This window comes from Cricetulus griseus, chromosome 4, assembly GCF_003668045.3.
Source record: "Cricetulus griseus strain 17A/GY chromosome 4, alternate assembly CriGri-PICRH-1.0, whole genome shotgun sequence".
NCBI lineage: Eukaryota > Metazoa > Chordata > Mammalia > Rodentia > Cricetidae > Cricetulus > Cricetulus griseus.
Genome location: NC_048597.1, coordinates 174,686,592 through 174,706,184, shown reverse-complemented (window position 1 = coordinate 174,706,184; position 19,593 = coordinate 174,686,592). Strand labels below are relative to the sequence as shown.

At 44.4% G+C, this 19,593-nt stretch overlaps 1 protein-coding gene across 6 annotated transcripts in view; it reads left to right on the top strand.

Moving 5' to 3' along the window:
* Map2k5 (mitogen-activated protein kinase kinase 5) overlaps nt 1–19,593 on the top strand; it is a 225,508-nt gene that overhangs the window by 183,491 nt on the left and 22,424 nt on the right. For 4 of the 6 annotated variants that reach the window (XM_027414796.2, XM_027414793.2, XM_027414795.2 and 1 more), the window contains 2 exons: nt 7,098–7,159; nt 10,580–10,625. In XM_027414796.2, coding sequence (XP_027270597.1) covers nt 7,098–7,159; nt 10,580–10,625 — 108 coding nt within the window. Of the gene's footprint in view, nt 1–7,097; nt 7,160–10,579; nt 10,626–11,208; nt 11,332–19,593 lie in introns of those variants that run through there. The other 2 variants (XM_035443755.1, XM_027414794.2) reach the window with 1 other exon arrangement.

Genomic DNA, 19,593 nt, shown 5'->3' with positions numbered 1-19,593 from the left:
ATCCGGAGGGAGAGTGATAGCCAAGGATCCCATGTGACTCTCCTGCCACAGCATCATTACCACACATACATAGGGCTGGGCATAAAGCTACATATGACCACATCCTACTTTCTGTGTAGGTTCTTGGGATTTGAACCCAGGACCTCACATTTGCACAGCAAGCCCTCTTACCCACTGAGCCCATCCACCCAAGACCTCAACTACCCACCGCACAGGAAGTTTTTGGTTTATAGACCAGCTTTAGTCTATACACATATTTAACAAAAGGGGGGATCTAATTTTCTTCTCTTTTGCTGTTGGATTTTTATTTATTAAAGACAGGGTCTCTATATTCCAGATTGATCTTGGACTTCCTAAGTAGCCAAGGATAGCCATGAACTTCTGATCCTCCTGCCCCCACCTTCCAAGTGCTGGGATTGCAGGCATGTGCCACCACACCCAGTTTTTCCTGATGCTGTGGATATGACCCAGGGCTTAAAGCATACTAGGCAAACGCTGTACCAGCTGGGTAACATGCCTGGTCCCCATTTTCATTTTTAAACCAACTAAGTTTCCTCCCCATGAGAGCGCAGATTGTCCTGTGAATTCTGCCAGTCATCTAACAGAGAGGACTACCATCAGGAATGAACAGTGAGGATCAAAAACCAATTTGGGATCTGACAGCAAAATGCTATTGTGCCTGACCTGAAGCCACTGGAATTACAAATAGCCTTTGACCTAGCACCATGAGTAGAAATGAAGTGATCTAAGAGAGCTGTGATAATTAGTGTGAGCCACAGGACCTAACACCAGCTCTGATTGGGCCAAGCCACAGGAGCATGAGACTTGAATTAAAAGACTTACCCTTAAATGTGGAACATGATTCAGTGTTGGCTCCATGCGATTCTCTAATGTTAACTACTTCCTGGCTTGGTACTGTAGCAACTATATATCACAAAACGGGCTATTTTATAACTTAGGAAGCAGGCCGACATCTCACATCTTTAGTTTTAGGCCAGCCTATTTTATATAATGAGTTCTAGGACAGCCGGGGCAGTGTGGAGAGACCCTGTCTCAAAATAAATAATATAAAACAATTTAGAAAGCTTCCTCTGTTATGTATGTGAGGAGAGGGGTACAGGCACATGTGTGTAAGATGCATATGTTGAGGCCAGAGGTCTGTCTGGTCAAGAGCCCTCTATTACTCCCCCCTCCTTATTCCTTTGAGGCAGGGTCTCTCACTGAGCTTGGAACTCACATTTTTCTGCTAGGCTGAGAGCAACCAGCCCTAATGATCACCCTGTGTCTGTTCCCCTTAGTGCTTGGGTTACAGCTATTTGCAGGGCCACACCCACGAGTGCTGGGATCTGAACTCCAGTCCTCATCCCTATGTACCACTGAGCCATCCATCTTTCCAGTCCCTCCCCTTTAGGATATTTTACGGCATTTTATTTAACTTTGGCCTTAGAACTCCCAAATAAAGTCAGTAACCCCACAGTTGTTTAGTTATTCCTCTGTCTTCCATATGTCAATAAAATAAAATCTTCATTTGAAGGGACTTCTGTTTCTGTGCAAATAGAAATATTCAGGGTGCTCACACCCCCTTGTGCTCTCTGGGAGTGAGGCAGTTGAAGAGCAGAGGCTCACATGGCCTTTAATATAGTAGATGCGTGATTGAGAAAATTATCATATGACTGAGAAAATATATAATTTACCATTTGGGGCAGTACTTCGTGTTTGTGACTAGCAGTGTGTGCATGAACCACCACATTGTTGTAAAAGTCCATTGTCGTCTTTAATTCTTTGTGAATAGAAAACTGAAGTCCTTAAAAATATTTTCTAAACTATTATCTATCAGCTTTTTTCCAGTTGTGACAAAGCAGAAGTCTGAGAATTTGAGCTAGGAATTTTTTATACCTTTTTCTCTTTAGGCATTCTCACTTAATATAATTTTAGATTCACATACAGTTGGAGACGATAAACATACCTACTTCCTCACTTACAATTCTCATAAGCCTAACACAGTATGGCAACCAGGAAGCCAACATGGGTGCTGGCTTTATTCAGATTTTACAATATAACATGGTTATTGGTGGGGATGGGATAGGGGTTTTAGAGATAGGCATTAATGGCACAGATCCTTTCAAAGACTTTTTTTTTTTTTTTTTTTTTTTTTTTTTTTGGAGACAGGGTTTCTCTGTGTGACAGTCATGGCTGTCCTGGAACTCAATTTGTAGACCAGGCTAGCCTCAAACTCACTGAAATCCACAGGCCTCTGCCTCCCAAGTGCTGGGATTAAAGGCTTGTACCACCAGCACCCAGAAAGTGACCACTTTTTTGTTTTTTGTTTTTTTCAAGACAGGGTTCTCTGTGTAGCCACTCGCTCTGGAGACCAGGCTGGCCTCGAACTCACAGAGATCCGCCTGCCTCTGCCTCCCGAGTGCTGGGATTAAAGGCGTGCGCCACCAACGCCCAGCCAAGTGACCTCTTTTTTAAGTCAGTTGTTTCCAAAGCATTTTCTCACTTATGCTACTTATGCTTTCTGTATTTGGATGCCCACCTTCCTGCCCCTGTAGTCACAAGTGTGCTTATTGGAAGATTTGCTGTGTGTGTGTGAGCTGGCAGCAGCTGTAATTAGGACTGGGTCCTTCTTCCACCTCAGTGAGTGTGCAGGTGTATACACACACACATACACAGAGAGAGAGAGAGAGAGAGAGAGAGAGAGAGAGAGAGAGAGAGAGAGCTTTTCTGCTGCTTGCCGTTTTTATGCCTGAGTACCTTGCTGACAAGCGCTAATAACAAAATACCCAGAGAGAGTCCAGTTGAAGTTGGCACACATTAAACATTCCGGACTTGTCCCTTTGCTCAGAGATTGTGCATAATTAATAATTAAACAGTTTCGGTTGTAATGGGTTGACCTCGCTGAACTGTTCATTACTCACAAGGCAAAGGCATCATTCAAACTTTTTTCCCAGTGTCCTTCGCTGTTCTCTGGTGTGCAGCCTGCCTGTGTTCAGTTGTTTAGCAGAAGGAACTGACCAGATAGTTATGAAACCTCTGAGACTGGCAGACTGTCCCCCTGCAAGCCCAGAACTGCTTACTGATATGTATCATGATGGCTGCTGTCATACAGCAGTTCCCTGCTCGGTGACAGGATCCAGCTTGTGTTCCTTACCAGGACTGTAAAGTTGTTTGGGGATTTAAACCTCAGGTTAAAGCTCTTGGCTAAGGTTGTGCCCACTCTTGTAGTCCAGGCCTTCATGCTTAGGTGCTTACAGAAAGCTTCTAAAAAAGAAGCCCTTAAGGTGACATCCAGTACCCAGGGCCCAAAGGCTTGTGTTAGCCATTCCTCCCAGTTTCCTCCAGCACACCTGAGGAGGTAGTGTACCAGCTTCTTCAGTCAACTTGTATGTTTTCCAGTGCATTTCTCCCTCTTGCCTGAGCCCAGTTCAAAACAAGATGTTTTTGATACATAGCATCTTCTTTACTGGAGTCTCTGAATCCCTTAGGATGGCTTTCAGCCCCCTCCAGCTCCCTGCCCCCTTGATGGGATGCTTTCCCTTTTGGCACACCCTACGGAAGCCAGAACCCAAATTTTAGTGTGTGCCTGACTTCCCTCCTTCCCTAAAATTTGAACAAAATAGCAAAATAGGCAGATTCCTGGAAGTGTTTCTCATCCTGGGCTATACACTAACTACTTATGCTATTTTCTTTTAAAAAGAACAAATTTTTTAAAGGTGTGGGCAGAGATGGCACACACCTTTAATCTCAGCATTCAGGAGGCAGAGACAAGCAGATTTCTGAGTTCAAGGCCAGCCAGTTCTACTTAGTGAGTTCCAAGATGGCCAGAGCTGCACAGAGAAACTCTTTCTCACAAAAAAAGAAGGAGGAGGAGGAGGAGGAGGAGGAGGAAGAGGAGGAGGAGGAGAAAAGAAAAGAAAAGAGGAAAAAAGGAGAAGGAAGGAAGGAAAATGTGCTTGAAAACATTTCTGCAGCAGTATAAATATTCTCAGGTTATCTGCTCTCTTGTGTTAGCAGCCTGCTTTTGTGGAACACAAAGCTCTCTCCAAGGGCCACCTTTGCCTCTGTTTCTGTGTGTGGTTTCCTCCACCCACCTTCTAGCCAGTCCTCTGTGTCTCAGAACATCCTTCCTTGAGGCAGGCAAGAGACATGGATTTTAAAATGAAAAAGAAATATCTGGCAGCATGCACATGAGATGAGAATGTCCCCCACACATCTCTGATGAGTGATTTCTTCCAGGCCCCACTGAGATGAGAATCCGCTCACTATGGCTCTCCAAATTCAACATGGGCTGGTGTTTTCAGAAGTAAAATAAATTATTCACGGCTACCACCCGGTGTTCCATAGTTTTATAATATGAGGGATGTAACAAGCTATAATATTAGGTCTTAAATAAAATTAAACATCCATGCAAGGTGCTACATGTCTCATTTCCCTTCTGCGGTGTTAAAATGATGCCTTCATCAAGCTGCTCGGTCTCTGATTCATAATTGACTTTCGGCATCTCTTCTTGAAGCGAAGGCTACATTAGCATCTTGTTTTATACAGGATCTTTGCAGAAATCCAGTCCAGAAGTTTAACCATCTTGGTAAATATTCAGCCACATTAAGACACTAAGCTTTATTTTCCTAAATACTGGGTTTGAAAGCAACTACTGGACAGTGTTTGGTGGTGCATGCCTTTAGTCCTAGCATTTAGGAGGCAGAGGCAGGTGGATCTCTGTGAATTCAGGGCCAACCAGGGCTGCAGAGTAAGAGCCCTGTCTCGAAAAATAATAAGTAAATAAATTAATTAATAAAGCAACGGGCACTCAGATAGAATACCGTACACACACCCAAGAAAGAAAAGAGCCATGCAGGAACAATTAGAGGTGTATCTTCATGGATCAGATTCTGTAATGTTTTTGCATTTTTGACTTTTAATTACATTCTCAGTCGTGGTTGTTGAAGACACTAATGCCATTTCAGGGGTTTCTTTGTCTTTTTTTCTGAGACAGGGTCTCACTATGTAGCCTTGGCTATCTGGGACATCACTGTGTAGACCAGTCAGATCTTAAACTCAAGAGATCCATCTGCCTCCTGAACAGTGGGACTGAAAGTGTGTGCCAGCCACCATGCCAGCTAAGATATTATTTGACCCAGGCAAGATACACACACACACACACACACACACACACACACACACACACACACACACACACACGAACGATGGCTTTCCTCAGAGCAGACCAGGTCGGAAATTGGCACCTTTTTTTATTTTTGCTTTCAAACCAATGAGACGTCTGTGGCCATTTTGCAATAGTGTTGCTGAGGCTGGTCTGCTATTGTGGGGCTTGTGCCTTTTGAGTGGCCGCTTTACCCCGCTCTGTGCATTGCCTGTGAGTGATGCTTTGAACTGGATGAGCTTTTATTCACACCCCGTTCCCTTTGTTTTCTTTGCTCCTGGAAGGCTTTCTCTACTGATGACAATTTGAAGTTTGGAATTGCAGCCATCCCCTCCATCTCGATGAATAAATTCAGAGGGTACACTTGCAAAAGCCAAGATATATCTTGTTCATCCCCCCCCACACACACACCTTTTTTTTTTGGCTGCCGTGGCCCCCTCAGTTCCTTTTGATTTAATTGTATTTTCCAGCAGTTTCCAAATTGTTTGAATCGGAAACAAAGCCTTAATAAGAGTTCTAGTTAATTTTCTGTCTTGTAATTACCGATCTCATTTTTCTGATAATTGGCCACAGCAATTATATGTATATTTACTAATCACATAGGAGGCTGTACGGTTGTGTCTATCTGCCACCATTGATAATGACACACATAGTGCAGAGGTGCTTTTATCTTCTTCTCCTTTCCACGACATCAAAGCTATTTCCTCTCGTTCTCCATAATGAATACATGCATGCATTTGACACAGTTGTGTGCTAGAGAAATTGTTTGGCTCCCACCAAATGCTGCATGCTCTGAGTTCCTAGCCTGCAGCGCTGGAAGGTTGTATGTAATGATATATTGCTCATCCAAATGGCCAAAGCACTCCAAAGCACAGTGAGATTAAAATAAGTCATTCCTTTGTTAATTTAAATAGGTGCATGTATCATACTTTGCAGGGCACTTTGTGTAGGGATGTCAGGGAGGGAAAAAAGGCGCCGAAAGGTATTTTTAATAGCAAATGAGAATAGATGAGAATGGAGTCATTTGCAGCTGCCTACTTTATGTGGCTCTCTTGTTCCAACTGTAGGCCTAATGAGATGACTGTTGAAGTACTCTGCAGTGTAATTTCATTACATCCTGAGCTGCCACGCTATAAACACAGCGGCGCTCTCTGTCACTCGTGGAAAAACTCCTAAATTCTTAAAGCCTTCCTCTGCGAATGGCAATGGGGTTCTCTCCCTGGGTCACGAAGCCCAGTCATTTGTTGCCATGTAGTTTTCTGCTCTTTCTGAGTTGCTCCCACCACCACTCCTGGTTTTTTGTCTGGTTGCAGAGGTGGGAGTTTCTCATTATGTCCCCAATTCACGGGCTTCCTGACACAACAGTCACCCAGACTGGCAGAAAGGCTGAAACCCCTTCTCAGGAGACAACCCACCCTCTAAAGTGTCTTACTTTTAAATTAAAAGACACAAATGCACTATGTGAGTGTGCAGCAAGGGGCAAGCAGTTAAAAGCAGTCAGATATACATATAAAATGTAAATAACAGGAAGGGTAAATAAATAGCAAATCCAGGAAAAGAAACAAAGGTCAAAACAAGAATAATTTCCCAGCTCTTTGTTAATTACAAGACCATTTGTGTGTTACTTAAATAATCATTAATTTCTCATTTACACTTTCCCTACCTTCCTTCCTACCCCGTGGCTATCATTGTCCTTTTTTCACCTCCCCTCCCTCTCTGCTCTCCGTGTTTCTCACCATTGTAAAATGTGTGTGGCTTGAAATTTGGCATCTTTACTTAGCTGTGTGGAGGAGGGTGCAGCCAGTCCTTTTAATTGGATGAGGCCTTCCTCCATTCCAGCTCCTCCGTGCGGTGTGGGTGGAGGGTGGAAGAGGAAGGAAGAAGAAAAAGTGTTGTGGTGACTTTGGGTGACTTGTTTCCTCCTCCCTCCCAGGATTCACCAGTCCTTCCGCTTGGAGAGTTCTCGGAGCCATTCGTACATTTCATCACTCAGTGGTGAGTCCCCGTTTGCAAACCCGTCATGCCCTCAATGTAAATGATACATGCCATTAACTCCAAGGCTCTGGGAGACCTTGTGACTCTCCCTGCTTCCTTTTGGAGATGGGAAGGACTTCTGGGCCTTGGGCAGCTGGGGCATCAAAGCCAAGAAATTGTTTAAATTATGTAAATGTTATTTACCCAAAGGGTTGTGGACAAATTTCAGAGCCTCCCCCCACTCCGCCCCTTAATGAACTACTGAGAGGGGGATTCCTCCAACACAGGCACTGTTGCTATCCTCTTTGATTTTTTTCTTCCCAAAATATACATAATTTTATAGCTCTTATTGATAGACCTATGAAGCTTTTTTTTTAATGTATCCTCAACTTACCCATAAAACTGCCTGTTACTTAGCAGAAGCAGCTGTTTATTAATTCACCTGATTCTCAGTAAATAATGTGTCCTCAGGTATATTTTAAACACAATCCTAGGGTCACGTCTCACTGAAGTTTGGTGTTAAAGAGACCATAGAGACCTTTGTTGAGCCCACTCCAATCCTGGAGGAACTGAGAGGAAATCCAGGATTTTGCACAAGGGGTCATTGGAGCCTCCTAGCAAGGCTTTAGTGTTTTACCCTGAAGAAACAGTTTTCACCCCAGGGTTCTTTTCCAGCCCTCTGCCTTTTCCTCCGACAGGACACATCTTTCTTTTGTTAGCCCTTTCACCATCTCCCCAATCCTGCTGGACTTCTGTGGTGTGGCCTCAGGAGGCCAGTTGCTCCACTGCCCTCGGGCTCACCCCAGCATGGGGAATTACCCCAGAGAGTGGAGACAGTTTGGGACAGTGGAATGATGACCTCCAGGGCAGGAGGCAGGACACGCCAACCATTCTGAAACTCCTTCCTAATTCTCTGGCTTTTCTCCCTCCTTCACCCTTCCTGAAAGGTGCACAGCCCCTGCCAGGAGAAGCCTTTGCTCTGGGGTGCTACAAGGTGGTGTGGGCAGCTGTGTAGAGTCCTTGCTCAACTGGAATGTCTGCGCTGTCCCCTCCCCCCTCTCATGATCCATCTGATGGTTACACAAAAGTGAAACCAAGAAATATTCCTTAATATAAATGTCAAGCTTTATCACCTTTTTGACTGAGTGTAATATGTTACCTCTTAATGAAAATGTCTCACACGGTTTATATTCCACCAGAAACAAATGAGGAAGAAAATTTCCCCCAGATCTAAAAATTGTAATTGCTTCTATTTACTTAAAATACTTGCATCATATTCTGTAGCTTTTAGAAACTATTTTTACTCCAAAAATCTTTTGTTTTCAAAACATGCCATACTCGGGGAAAATGCTTATTAATTAAACACCAGGCTTGTGAGCTCTTGAAGCTCATTAAAACTGTTCACCAGAGCCCTTGTCCAGAAACAGATTAATCTCTTAATTTCCTATACATGCAATTCCTGAAAACACTGAGAAGTACATCATGCCCACTTTATGCAGAAATTAGGAAACAAACTCAATTCTGGCCTGCCTGGAGCCCTGGCTTTGGGCATCACAGAGAGAGGTTGGATTTCTGACATCTGCCTGGTCTCTGTGTGGTCTGAGACCAGCCTGGAGGTGAAGCAAGCTGGGCAACCAGGGAGAATAGTTCGAGAAGCTTTACCACCCTCCCATCCAAAACATTAATTGGCTGTTATATAAAAGTTTTATGGAGACGGGGGAGGGATAACCTGTGTCGAAATCTCCACAGATGTCAGCCGAAACAGAAGTGATTGTGGGTAATAGCCTTGTTTTCCCAAGAGATACAGCTACTTTGGAATGTCAGATTAGGACTGTTACCAACTCCACTGGCGAGACAGCTTGAATCACTTGCTAATGGATGCAGCATTTGAGAGGTGCATATGGTTATTTATAGAGAAGGCAAATGTCCTCGATGTCATTAATGGTTCATAGCTATGGTTCTTGTTTACCAAATAATCATTAAATCTCTCTGTTTTTTTGTTTGTTTGTTTGTTTGTTTTTAAAAAAAAGCATTGTCAGCAAATACAGCAGTCTCTTTTTCACGTCTTCATCTCACAAATGCTCTGAGTGTAGAACAAACATGGCCACAGGTAGACAGCTGCTCACGGTCACCTCTATACCACTTGTGGTCCTTCATCACATAGCTAAGTACATGCCACCACTACTAATTAAAGCTACTAGAGAGAAGACAAGAAAGAGTTTTCATGAAGAATGTGGATCTTTTAGGGGCTTAACTAAACAAAACTGTCTTACAACTGTGAAATGATTTATCACCTTGCATTTTAACTAAAATAAATGCAAGTCAAGATGTGGAAGGAGCCATCTGTGGTCTTGTAGCATCATCTATACGTCTGGCCTGTATTTACAGCTCATCATTGAGCACCAGAACCAAAGAGTGCTTTCTCATGTGACTTATCACCATTCTTTTTTTCCTTCTTATCCCAATAACCAAAATAGAAGTATATTGGTCCCCGAATTTCAGATTGAAATCAATTGGCAACTGCCGAAGAGAATATGGCTGCTCTTTCTATGATGATTTCAAAAATAGAATTACAGGACTAGAGGCATGGATGGCTCAGTGATTGAGAGCACTTATTGCTCTTGCAATAAGTCCCAGCAGCCACACAGCAATTCCCGACCACCTGTAACTCCAATTCCAGGGGATATGACACCTCTTCTGACCTCTGTGGGCTCCAGGCACCTGCGACACATACATACAGACAGGCAAACACACACCTAAAATAAATAAAGAAATCTTTTAAAAATAGAATTACAATAACTTACCTTTATTTCAACAGTAACTTTAATGAAAGAATTCTGATTGACGGTGTCCCCGGAAGTCTGACTCAAGGCCAGCATAAGATTGGGAATGTGTGTTAGTACTTTGGACAAGCATTGAGCTGGTGGATTTTACTGTTGGTTTTCTATTGGCTTAGTAGCCACACCAGAATCTACTGATATTTTTAACTATGGTCTGCAGCCATCTGCCACAGTCAACAAATGTAGGTTTTAACTAAGTCTCTATCATTCTATTACCAAGAAAGACTCAAGAGTCAGATGTTGGGGTGAAAACCTGCTAGATCAGAGAAGCTGAGAAGTAGCCAGCTCAAGAGAAGTGTCTCTCCGCTAGTCACAAGCCAAAAAGACCACTGAATCTCTAAGTCCCTCCCTACTCCTTCCTGTGTGTCTCTCTATCCATATTCCTGGCTCCTCTGACTTCTCTATGGCTAGTTCCTGTCAGCTAGTCTCTGGCTCCACCCCCTGATCCAAGGTTAATTTTATTAACACAGTCTCTGAGTTTCATAGTGTGATCAAATATCCGGCAACATTTTGCAAACATTCAAATTCCAGCAGAAATGGATAGAAATTAACAGCAAAAAATTACCAATATGAATGAGGGTCTTTTGTCTTTCTACTGCAGCATGAGGAAACAGCCCAAAGAAAGACCAGCGCCAGAGGAACTGATGGTGAGTGAAATTTACTTAGGGGACGTGTTAGAGTTCTTCAGATTGGCGTTTATGTTCAACATTACAGCAGAGCCTGACTGGAGATGTAGTTCACTTGGTAGAGCACTTGCCCAGCATGCTCAGAGCCCTGAAATCCATCAACAACACTTGCTAACCTAGCCTAGTTATACACGCCATGGTTGTGGCATTTGAGAGGTAGAAGCAAGAGGATCAGAAACTGAAGGACTAGCCTCAGGTATAAGTGAGGCTACCCTGTGATACATAATCTGCCCCCAACCCCAGCCTCCCTAACACCTGGGCATTTAAAAAAATCCACAGGCTAGAGAGTCAACATTATTTACCTTATTGGGCAGGGTTTTTCTTATTTTTTTTTTTTTTCCATGCTGGAGGCTGAACCAGGGAAGCACTCCTGCTGACCTGATCCCCAGCCCTGGGTAGGTATTTGGGAAGCTCTGACCCTGGGACTTAAGTTTCACTTTTGAAAAATGAAACTTTTCACCATTTCAAAGCTTCATGAAGAGCTCTCTTCATCTGCTTCACTCACGGGTCACAACTTAGTGCATTTGCTGTTACTGCCTTTCAGAAGTCCAGGGCTGGCAACAGAAGACAGCAAGAGAAGTTTGTAGTGTGTAGTGCGGTCCTCGGGGATTGTGAATGTAGCATCGGGTCCTCTTAATGCACATGGAATGAAATGAGATCAATTTACTGTGACTCTTTGGTCTTTCCTCAGAAACAGGTACTGTGAGGTTGTTGGAGCTGTGTTCTCAGCTCCAAGCTTGCTTTGATTGCAAACGATAGTTTTTACTCCAGCAGGGAAAGGGACGGAGATGGTCCCTTTCAGTTCCCAAATGGTCATACATTTACTACAGATTGTTGATTTGAGGGTTCGAGCTGTTAGAACAGTGCTGGGTGGAGCATTGTTAACAGTGAGTACAGTCTACTGTATCAGGCATTTGATATTACTCCCCATCTTCAGGGGGCTGCAATCAGTCAACCATAGCCTCTTTAAACAAGGCGTGTTTTACTCTTCTTGGTTAAGAGGGTTTTGTTCCTTGGATTTTGTTCTAAGCACCCAACTTCTGTGTACAACAGAGTCCATCGTCACAAAAAACATACCCCCCTTGATATAACTGACAGGTACATTTCTCTTTCATGTCACACTGGACTACGTCTCACTTTTTCTTAAAGGCATCAAATTAAAAATTCATCCCCAAAACCTTTGCAATTTGTAACTGTGGGTCTTACATCCAGACTGAAAGTGGGGTCTCAGGTTTTGTTTGGTTTGCTATTTAAATGGCTTGGGGTTTTTATTGTTTATTTGTTGTTGGGCTTTGTTTGCTTGGTCTCTGATGGTTTGGAAGATCTTGTAGTTAGTCACATTTGAGAAAGCTTGGAGCAGGTTCAAGAAATGGAAACTCATTTACCTGGTCATTATTGTGCTATGGCTGGATAGCTCGGTTATTAAAACAAAGAAAAGGGTTTCATAAAACAAATACCTGTGTGCAAGTGCATGTTCGATGCTCCAGTGAGCTGACCACTTAGAAATAAGACACCTGCAATTCATGTGTGCACCCATAAATGCGTGTGGATGTATGTGTGAGTGAGGAAGGCCCCCTGAGGAAAGGGATACAAGTCCTAAAATTAAAGGGAAAGGTTTTTTAATCCCTTATATGTGCTGCCCCATCTTTTTAATTAACAAATATATTTTTAAACAAATAAAGAAAAACAAGTCACAGGAAACACTGCCCTATACTTAGTTTTCTCTTTAACAGTGTTCACTATTAAGATTTTGGCAGAATTTATCCTCAGAGGTATAGCAGAAGTGAAGCAAAATGGGCTGGGCAGTGGTGGCGCACGCCTTTAATCCCAGCACTCGGGACGCAGAGGCAGGCGGATCTCTGTGAGTTCGAGGCCAGCCTGGTCTACAGAGTGAGTTCCAAGACAGCCTCCAAAACAATACAGAGAAACCCTGTCTCAAAAGACCAAAAAAAGAAAAAGAAAAAGAAAAAAAAGTTGGACCCAGTAGGGAGTTGGAAAAAGAGTGGGCTGTCCCTTGTCTTGATCCTGAGTCACATCCTAGAGACCCAGTCTAAAGGAACCATCTCTTTATTCCTTGTAACATATTAATAGCTTTAATTTTCTCTTTGCCCTCTCTGCCTGCAACCCATTTGATGGTGCTCCCATCTGAAGATAAGAGCCTCCTCTGGAGTACAAGAGTTATGGAGTCCATTTGTCACTGGGTGAGGATGGGGGGAGTTGTACATTTTTTTTAAAAAAACGGGGGCAATTTATCTCCCAAGTACAGTAACCTTAGCCAGCAAGGTACCAGAGAGGGCTATACTTGGGCTGGATTTGCTTCAGGGCCCACAGAATTGTCAAAATTTCCCTGTAGGTCAGCGTCCTCCAAGTTACAGGAAGAAACTCTCATATGAATTCTAGGTGTGGCTGGAATTCAACTTGGTCCTGCCTAAATAGATATGAATGCAGAATGGGTGGTCCAGATCACACTGGACCTAGGATCTGGCCTTGCACATGGCAGCGTTCACACTTTGTATTTAGTTAAATAACCTTTCAGAACCAAGTACCCAATATCAAGCTTTAAAAATCTTTATCCTTTTAATCCCAGCTCTCAGGAGGCAGAGGCAGGCAGATCTCTGTGAATTTGAGGCCAGCCTGGTCTCCAGAGAGTTCCAGAACAGCCAGGGCTACACACAGAAACCCTGTTTCAAAAAAACAAAAAGAAACAAACAAAGGCAGGTGTCAGGAAATGACTGGCCAGCAGCCTAGCTGAAAAGGAGAGCTTCAGGTGAGAGACACTCTCAAAGGAATAGGACGGAGAATGACAGAGCAGGACATCTGAGTCCTTCTCTGGTCCACATATGCATGCACTCATATGCACCCCACACAAGCACACCATGTACAAATATAAAAAAAAAACTTAAATAAATTTTAAAAGTGGAACATGGCATGTACCTATGATTCCAGTTCTGGAAGTGGGAAAAGGAGGGTCCTGAGAGGGGCTCACTGGCCAGCCAGTCTAGCCAATCGGTGAGCTCCAGACAGTGACTCAAAAAATAAAGTTGACAGTGATAGAAGAGGACATCCACTGGCGGTCTCTGCCTCCACAGGTTAGGCACACTCTCACACACGTGTGCATACAACACACAAATAATAATGCACTCTGTTTTCATCACTGACATCTCTTTTCTCTCCTGAGATCACAGAGCCTGGCACATAAGCAAATTCAGATATTTAAAGACCACTATGAGCAGAGTGTCTGTGCTTGTCCCAGCAGCTCTTTCAAAGGACAGTGAACCATATAGGTAAAGTCTCGAAGGGGAGAGGGCAGGTGCCAGGCTAGCCAGAAGGAAGTAGCAGTTTTAAAGGAGCAACAAGAGATAGGTGGGACCCATCAGGGTGAAGAGGGTAGTGTGTGAAAAGCACTTTTGAAGGATGGGTTGAACTGTGTTCATTTTCAAGGGGCCATTCCAGGCTAAGGAGACAGAACGGGCAAAGCACCCATGTGTGTGCTCCCCACACCTCAGAGCAGTGGAAGCCGCCAATGCCTGCTGGCACAGAAACTCTTTTGACCTTGGCCTGTAGACTTCCAAACCCACAAAGGTGGAGTTTAATTGGGCAATGTATCACCAGCTGGGCAGTCACTAGCGACTCCAGCGTTGAAGCAGAAGGGACTCAAGTGTTGCTCTCAACACTTTGACTCTTCATCAGAGCAGCACAGAACCTTGTCTGTGTAGACCCTTCTTCTTGAGTAAATGCTCTTGAGTTGCACATCCTGTTCAACTGCAGGGAAGTCACTTGTGCTGGAGACAATGAGGTTTCTTCAGCCACCAAGAGCCTAATACATAAGTCAAGAGTCAGCCTTAGACCCCAGGAAGTAAAGGCAGCCATGAGCCTTCAGCATGCTGATGTGCCAGCTCTCTCTGCCCCTGTAAGCTTTAGTCCAAATGTGAAGAATCAAATGATGCTTCTGGGCTCTGTAGCCTTGTATCAGGAAACCTTGACAGAGCTTCCAGGTAGTGGAGACTAAGGAAGTGGAAGACAAACCTTTCAGCAGGTGTCAGACAACCACAGTCAGCTTCTAGGTGGGACTTGAGAGGAAAGTGGAAAGACACTACAAAGGTGGTAAAGAAATTCCCCCATCATGCCAAAGGTCATTGCATTAGATCCTTAAAGTTGAGCACAGAGGGGCAACTTGAGATGGGAGTTCAAGTCTTATTTTGCTATTCAAATTGTATGTTTAAATGTTTAAGAAGCTAGGATGCAGAACATTGCTATGTAGACAGTTTGCATCTGCAAACCACAAAGAATTGCATCTAAAGCAAATGTCTCCTTTTAGGTTCTGTGGTAATGAAGGTCAGGCTGTGATTTGGCAAGGATCTGAGCCACAGTCGTTCCCTGTGTCACCCCAAAGCAATGACTTTCCCTTTCCATGTCAGCATGTTCATCTGCAAAGCCAGGAGATGTAGCGGATCAGAGGGCCTTGACCAGGGAAATCTGTGAAGAGCCTGAGGTCACAGGCAGAATTCTGTGTTCATGTGCAGATTTGCATTTTTTTTGTTCCTAAAAAGAGGAATTCATGGTTGTCACCAGTTTTTCAAAGGGACTGTTGACCCTCAGTGATTGTTCAGCTCCCAGGCTACCTCCCCATTTTGCTCTTTCCAGTTTCCTGTCAAGGCCAGACAAGCAGTTCAGGAGGAGCCAGTCACCCACAGGGAGGGTGCTTGCTCGGGGTGGGGGAGGGAAAGGAAGATTCCTCCCAGTGGGACTCTGCCAGGCTCCCACCAGCTGTCAGGTAACCCTTTAACCTCCCAGCCTGTCCCCAGTGAGGGTCATCAGTCAGGAGCAGGGGGGTGAGGGCCACAGGCACCCACAGTTACAATCGGGGCTCAGCGCGGAAGATCCTTCCTTCGGTGCATTTAGAGCATTTGCTAGTGCTTCCCGAGTCTAAGCTCTATTTAATGGAATCTATGCATAGTAAGTAATCAGGTCAGAAGAAAGCAGCGTCCCGGTTTGAGATCAATCGCTGGCTAATACTTTATCGAGGCCACTTTATTATCTCACGCTGATCTGAATCCATTCTCCTGCTCCTTTGTAGCAGGCACTTGGGCTGTGGGAAAAGTACGGATCCCATACATATTAAAAACATATACCCATTCTATCTGTATGTAAATGTGTGAGGCACAGCTGGATATTGCAGAGGAGTTTGATTTACTAATAGTTATTATCTGTTCTCGCCGTTCAGTGGCAGAGAGAATTTCAGAAAAACAAGCTGGCACAGAAATTGTCTTTATGCTATTACTATCCTGCTTCGGTAACTGTTTAAAAACATGGGTTTTCTCTGTAGGTTCTAATAATGCCTGTTGTTTTGTGCGTTTCCCTGTGTATCTCTCTGTGCATTCCAGAACAGGGTATCCTGTGTTAGTCTCTCCCCCAGTTTGGTTTTTCTGTTCCTAAGAAGCAACCTGGGGCTCAGTTTGCGATTAGACTGTCACAATTTGCTTAGGAACCACGTAAATCGTGGGGCTGGATATACAAGCAGGAGTGAGTCTTAAGGGAGGGGTTCGGCCATAATCACAACAGGGTTTTTGGATGTTCGATTCCTCCACCTGATCCCAGCTGCAAACATGAAGGCCTCAAATTTCTCCATGAAGGTTTTGTGTATGAGGGGTGGGAGTGTTTGGGGGCTAATAAACACCAAACTGCTCCAGAAAAACCTGTTTAAACATTTAATTACTTGCAAAGAGATGTTAACTTGTTTAGCTCCTTTAAATTAAATTGTCACTGGTAGCTTTTCTGTTTGCTTGAACCTGATTGTAATTACATTTTCAAATACTGTGGTTGGTTATTCTCTCAATTAATCAAAGTGAATGATAAATCAGACATCTGTATCGTCCCTTTCAAAGAGCAAAGGGGCACCAGTGTATTTTGGTCCCTCCTGCACTCAGATCCCACCATGACTTTGGGATTCACACACGTCTTCACTTGCCATGAGGCACAGACCTTCTGATCACCAGCAAAGGCAAAATGCACTTGGCAGACTACGATGATTTTTATTCTGCTATCTTAATAACAAGAACATTCATTAACAAGAAAGACCCAAAAGAAAGGGGGTGGCCAGGGTTCCATGGAGGCAGGTAAAGGAGCTGAAGAAAGTCAGAGAAGGGGCTCATCTCTGAGACCAGGAGGTCCCCTGTGGTTGACACAGAGGTGGGAAGATGCTGAGCTTTCTGGAAGCACAGAACCCATCCTGTTCAGTATCCCCTCCACACCCTACTAAAGAGGCTGAAGGCCAGAAGCACAGAACCCAGCCTGCCCAGCATCAGCATCACATCCTACTAAAGAGGCTGAAGGACATAAAAGGCACATTTCCACAGCCCCCTTGGGTGCTCAAGGACCACTGTGCTGAGGGAAACCTACACGTTTTAAAATACTAAGGGTATTAGCAAACTCTTGTGAATCGAATGTCATTCACTACATTTGGCGTCGCCTGTGTCAAGTACAACATGTCTGCTACCCCCCCCCAGCTCCCTTCCTTGAGGTCCTCCTCAATCCCAATCCAGAATTACAGATATATATCAATATTCCTGCCACATACAGACCTGTTTTTAGAATGTTCCTAAGTGTCTGACCCATTCTTACAGACTTCATTTTTGCTTTGGGTTCTGTACTTTGCCTATACACTCATTAGCTGTGGCACCCAGAATTTACAGGCAAAAGTCCTGACTGGGGGACCCCTACAAGCACAAAAGTTATTGTTGGCCTGTGGTGGCTCCAAACAGGACCCAACTGACAGCCATGATATCCCTTTTTTTCTCCTTAGTTTCTAAAGGCCATTGGAGTCATGTTTGTGATTCCTTATGCACAGGAACCCTCTAGTGAAACCCATGTTAGCACTTCAACTGCCTATAATTACAACGTCAGAGTCACAGGCTGGGTGCTTGAGACAGCACTAAATCAGTCAGCTTTAATTTGAATTTCTGATGCCATGTTGGCACTTCAGCAAGACGGATTGCAACCCTAGCAAACAGGCTTCCTTTCTCCTTAGATGTGACCACTATGCGGCTTTAAAGAACAAATACATGTATGTGTACATGTGTGTTTACAGGTGTGTGTGTGTGTGTGTGTGTGTGTGTGTGTGTGTGTGTGTGTGTGTGTGTGTGTGTGTGTTATGCATGTACATGGCAAAATACAGATGGAAATAGCCTGGCTTTAGTCATGGTGATCTGTCAGTTCTCATTTCCAGATGAGGATAACTTCCCCCATCCTTCAAGTCAGATCCCTTTCTCTTTTAATTACATGTATGTATTGCATGGATGTTCTTTGTATGTGCAAGTGTCATAGCACACATGTGGATGTCAGAGGACAACTTTTCAGTGATCACTTCTTACCATGTGGACCCTGGGGATTAAACTCAAAAGGTCAGGCTTGGCAGCAAGCACCTTAACCACTGGGCCACCCAATGGCTCCAAGTCTGATCTGTTATTATGACTATGGCTTACCTGTTTGAGACTGCAGTTGTGTGAACTGGGGAGCTTCATGTTTCATGGAGCTGTCACCTTCCCAGCATCTTATTTCAGGGCACAGTGAGGTGTTGCAGTCACAGGCCACGAAGAAAGGGGATACCTTAGTGCAGGAGGAGGAATGGTTGGCCTCCTCTTCCCCTCACGTCGGATTTGCTGGGGGCCCAGGGAGCCACACTGTTAGCCTGTATCCCCCTCCTTGGGTGCACTGAGATGCCTGCAGGTTCTGCTTTTGGGTGTCTAGCCTAGAAGGTGGCCCTGTTCCTTCTTAAGGTCTACTCCTCTTGCAGGTATACCTCTGGTAGGGTCCCCACTCTAAGCAGCACCCGGTGGCACACCAGGCTGTCCAGAGGCCGTCAGTGTGTGCAGAGTCAACCCTCACAGCTTGTCAGAATCAGCTGAGAGACTTTGGGTAAGAACTGTGAAGACTCTAACTAGACTGAGCATCCCCAACCCTTTGGTCGGGGAACAGACACATTTTGTTTTGTCCTTTATAGTCCTCTGGGTGATGAGTAGATGGGGGAGCCAGCGGGAACACTCACTGTTTAACAAAACTCGTTTTTTTTCTCCAACTAGATTGCAAGTCTGCTGAAGGAAGAGCATGGTCTCATAATTCAGTGCCCATCTCAGGCCTTGCCTATCAATCAGACTAAATGCTATTGATCATTTTTTGCATGCACCATTCTCGCTAATCCAGTCAATAAACGCTGCTCTGACAGGAACAGCTGAAGACAAACAGGACATGTCCCCAGAAGAAGCTCACCCAAGGACAGGCAATCCCTGGAAATTATGACACACCCATAGGATAGTACGTGGTCTGGTTAAAATTTTTTGTCTGACTCCCTGCTAGGAGAGCTCATCCGGGTGGGTCCAGTCAGCTTCCTAGGATGTTGCTGTGTTCACAGCATAATGTTGAAAGCATCTCACAAACCCATGGGACCTGGTCATCAACAACAGAGCAAACATTAGTGTCTCATCCTACCCCGGAGGCAGGAACAGCCAGGACTGCTAGGCAGGGTTTGCTCCACACCACTGTTATTTAACCACTGGAGTGCTCACCCCCAACCATTAATTCCAAATCAAGAGACCATTCTCAAGCCAAGGCTAGCAGCCTCCTCTCCTGATCATAACAGGAGAGCCCCAGGTCTCCATGGTGAGCACACCACCCTCGTGCCCCAGTGCTCACGGGAATAGTGTCAGGTTGCAGAAGCCCAGAAATGTCTGGCTGTTGAAGGTACAGCAGGATCTGAAAGCCAGTCCCCAGGACTTGGGAATTGCTGTTGAAGATAGCAAAGTTGTTTTCCCTGTGAGAACACACTGATAAATAGATGCAATTCTTATCAATTATTAATGCGTCTAACCAGGAATGTCAGGGGCTGGGGAAAAAAATATGAGAAGCCTCCTGTTTACAGTTGTAGCCAGCTGGA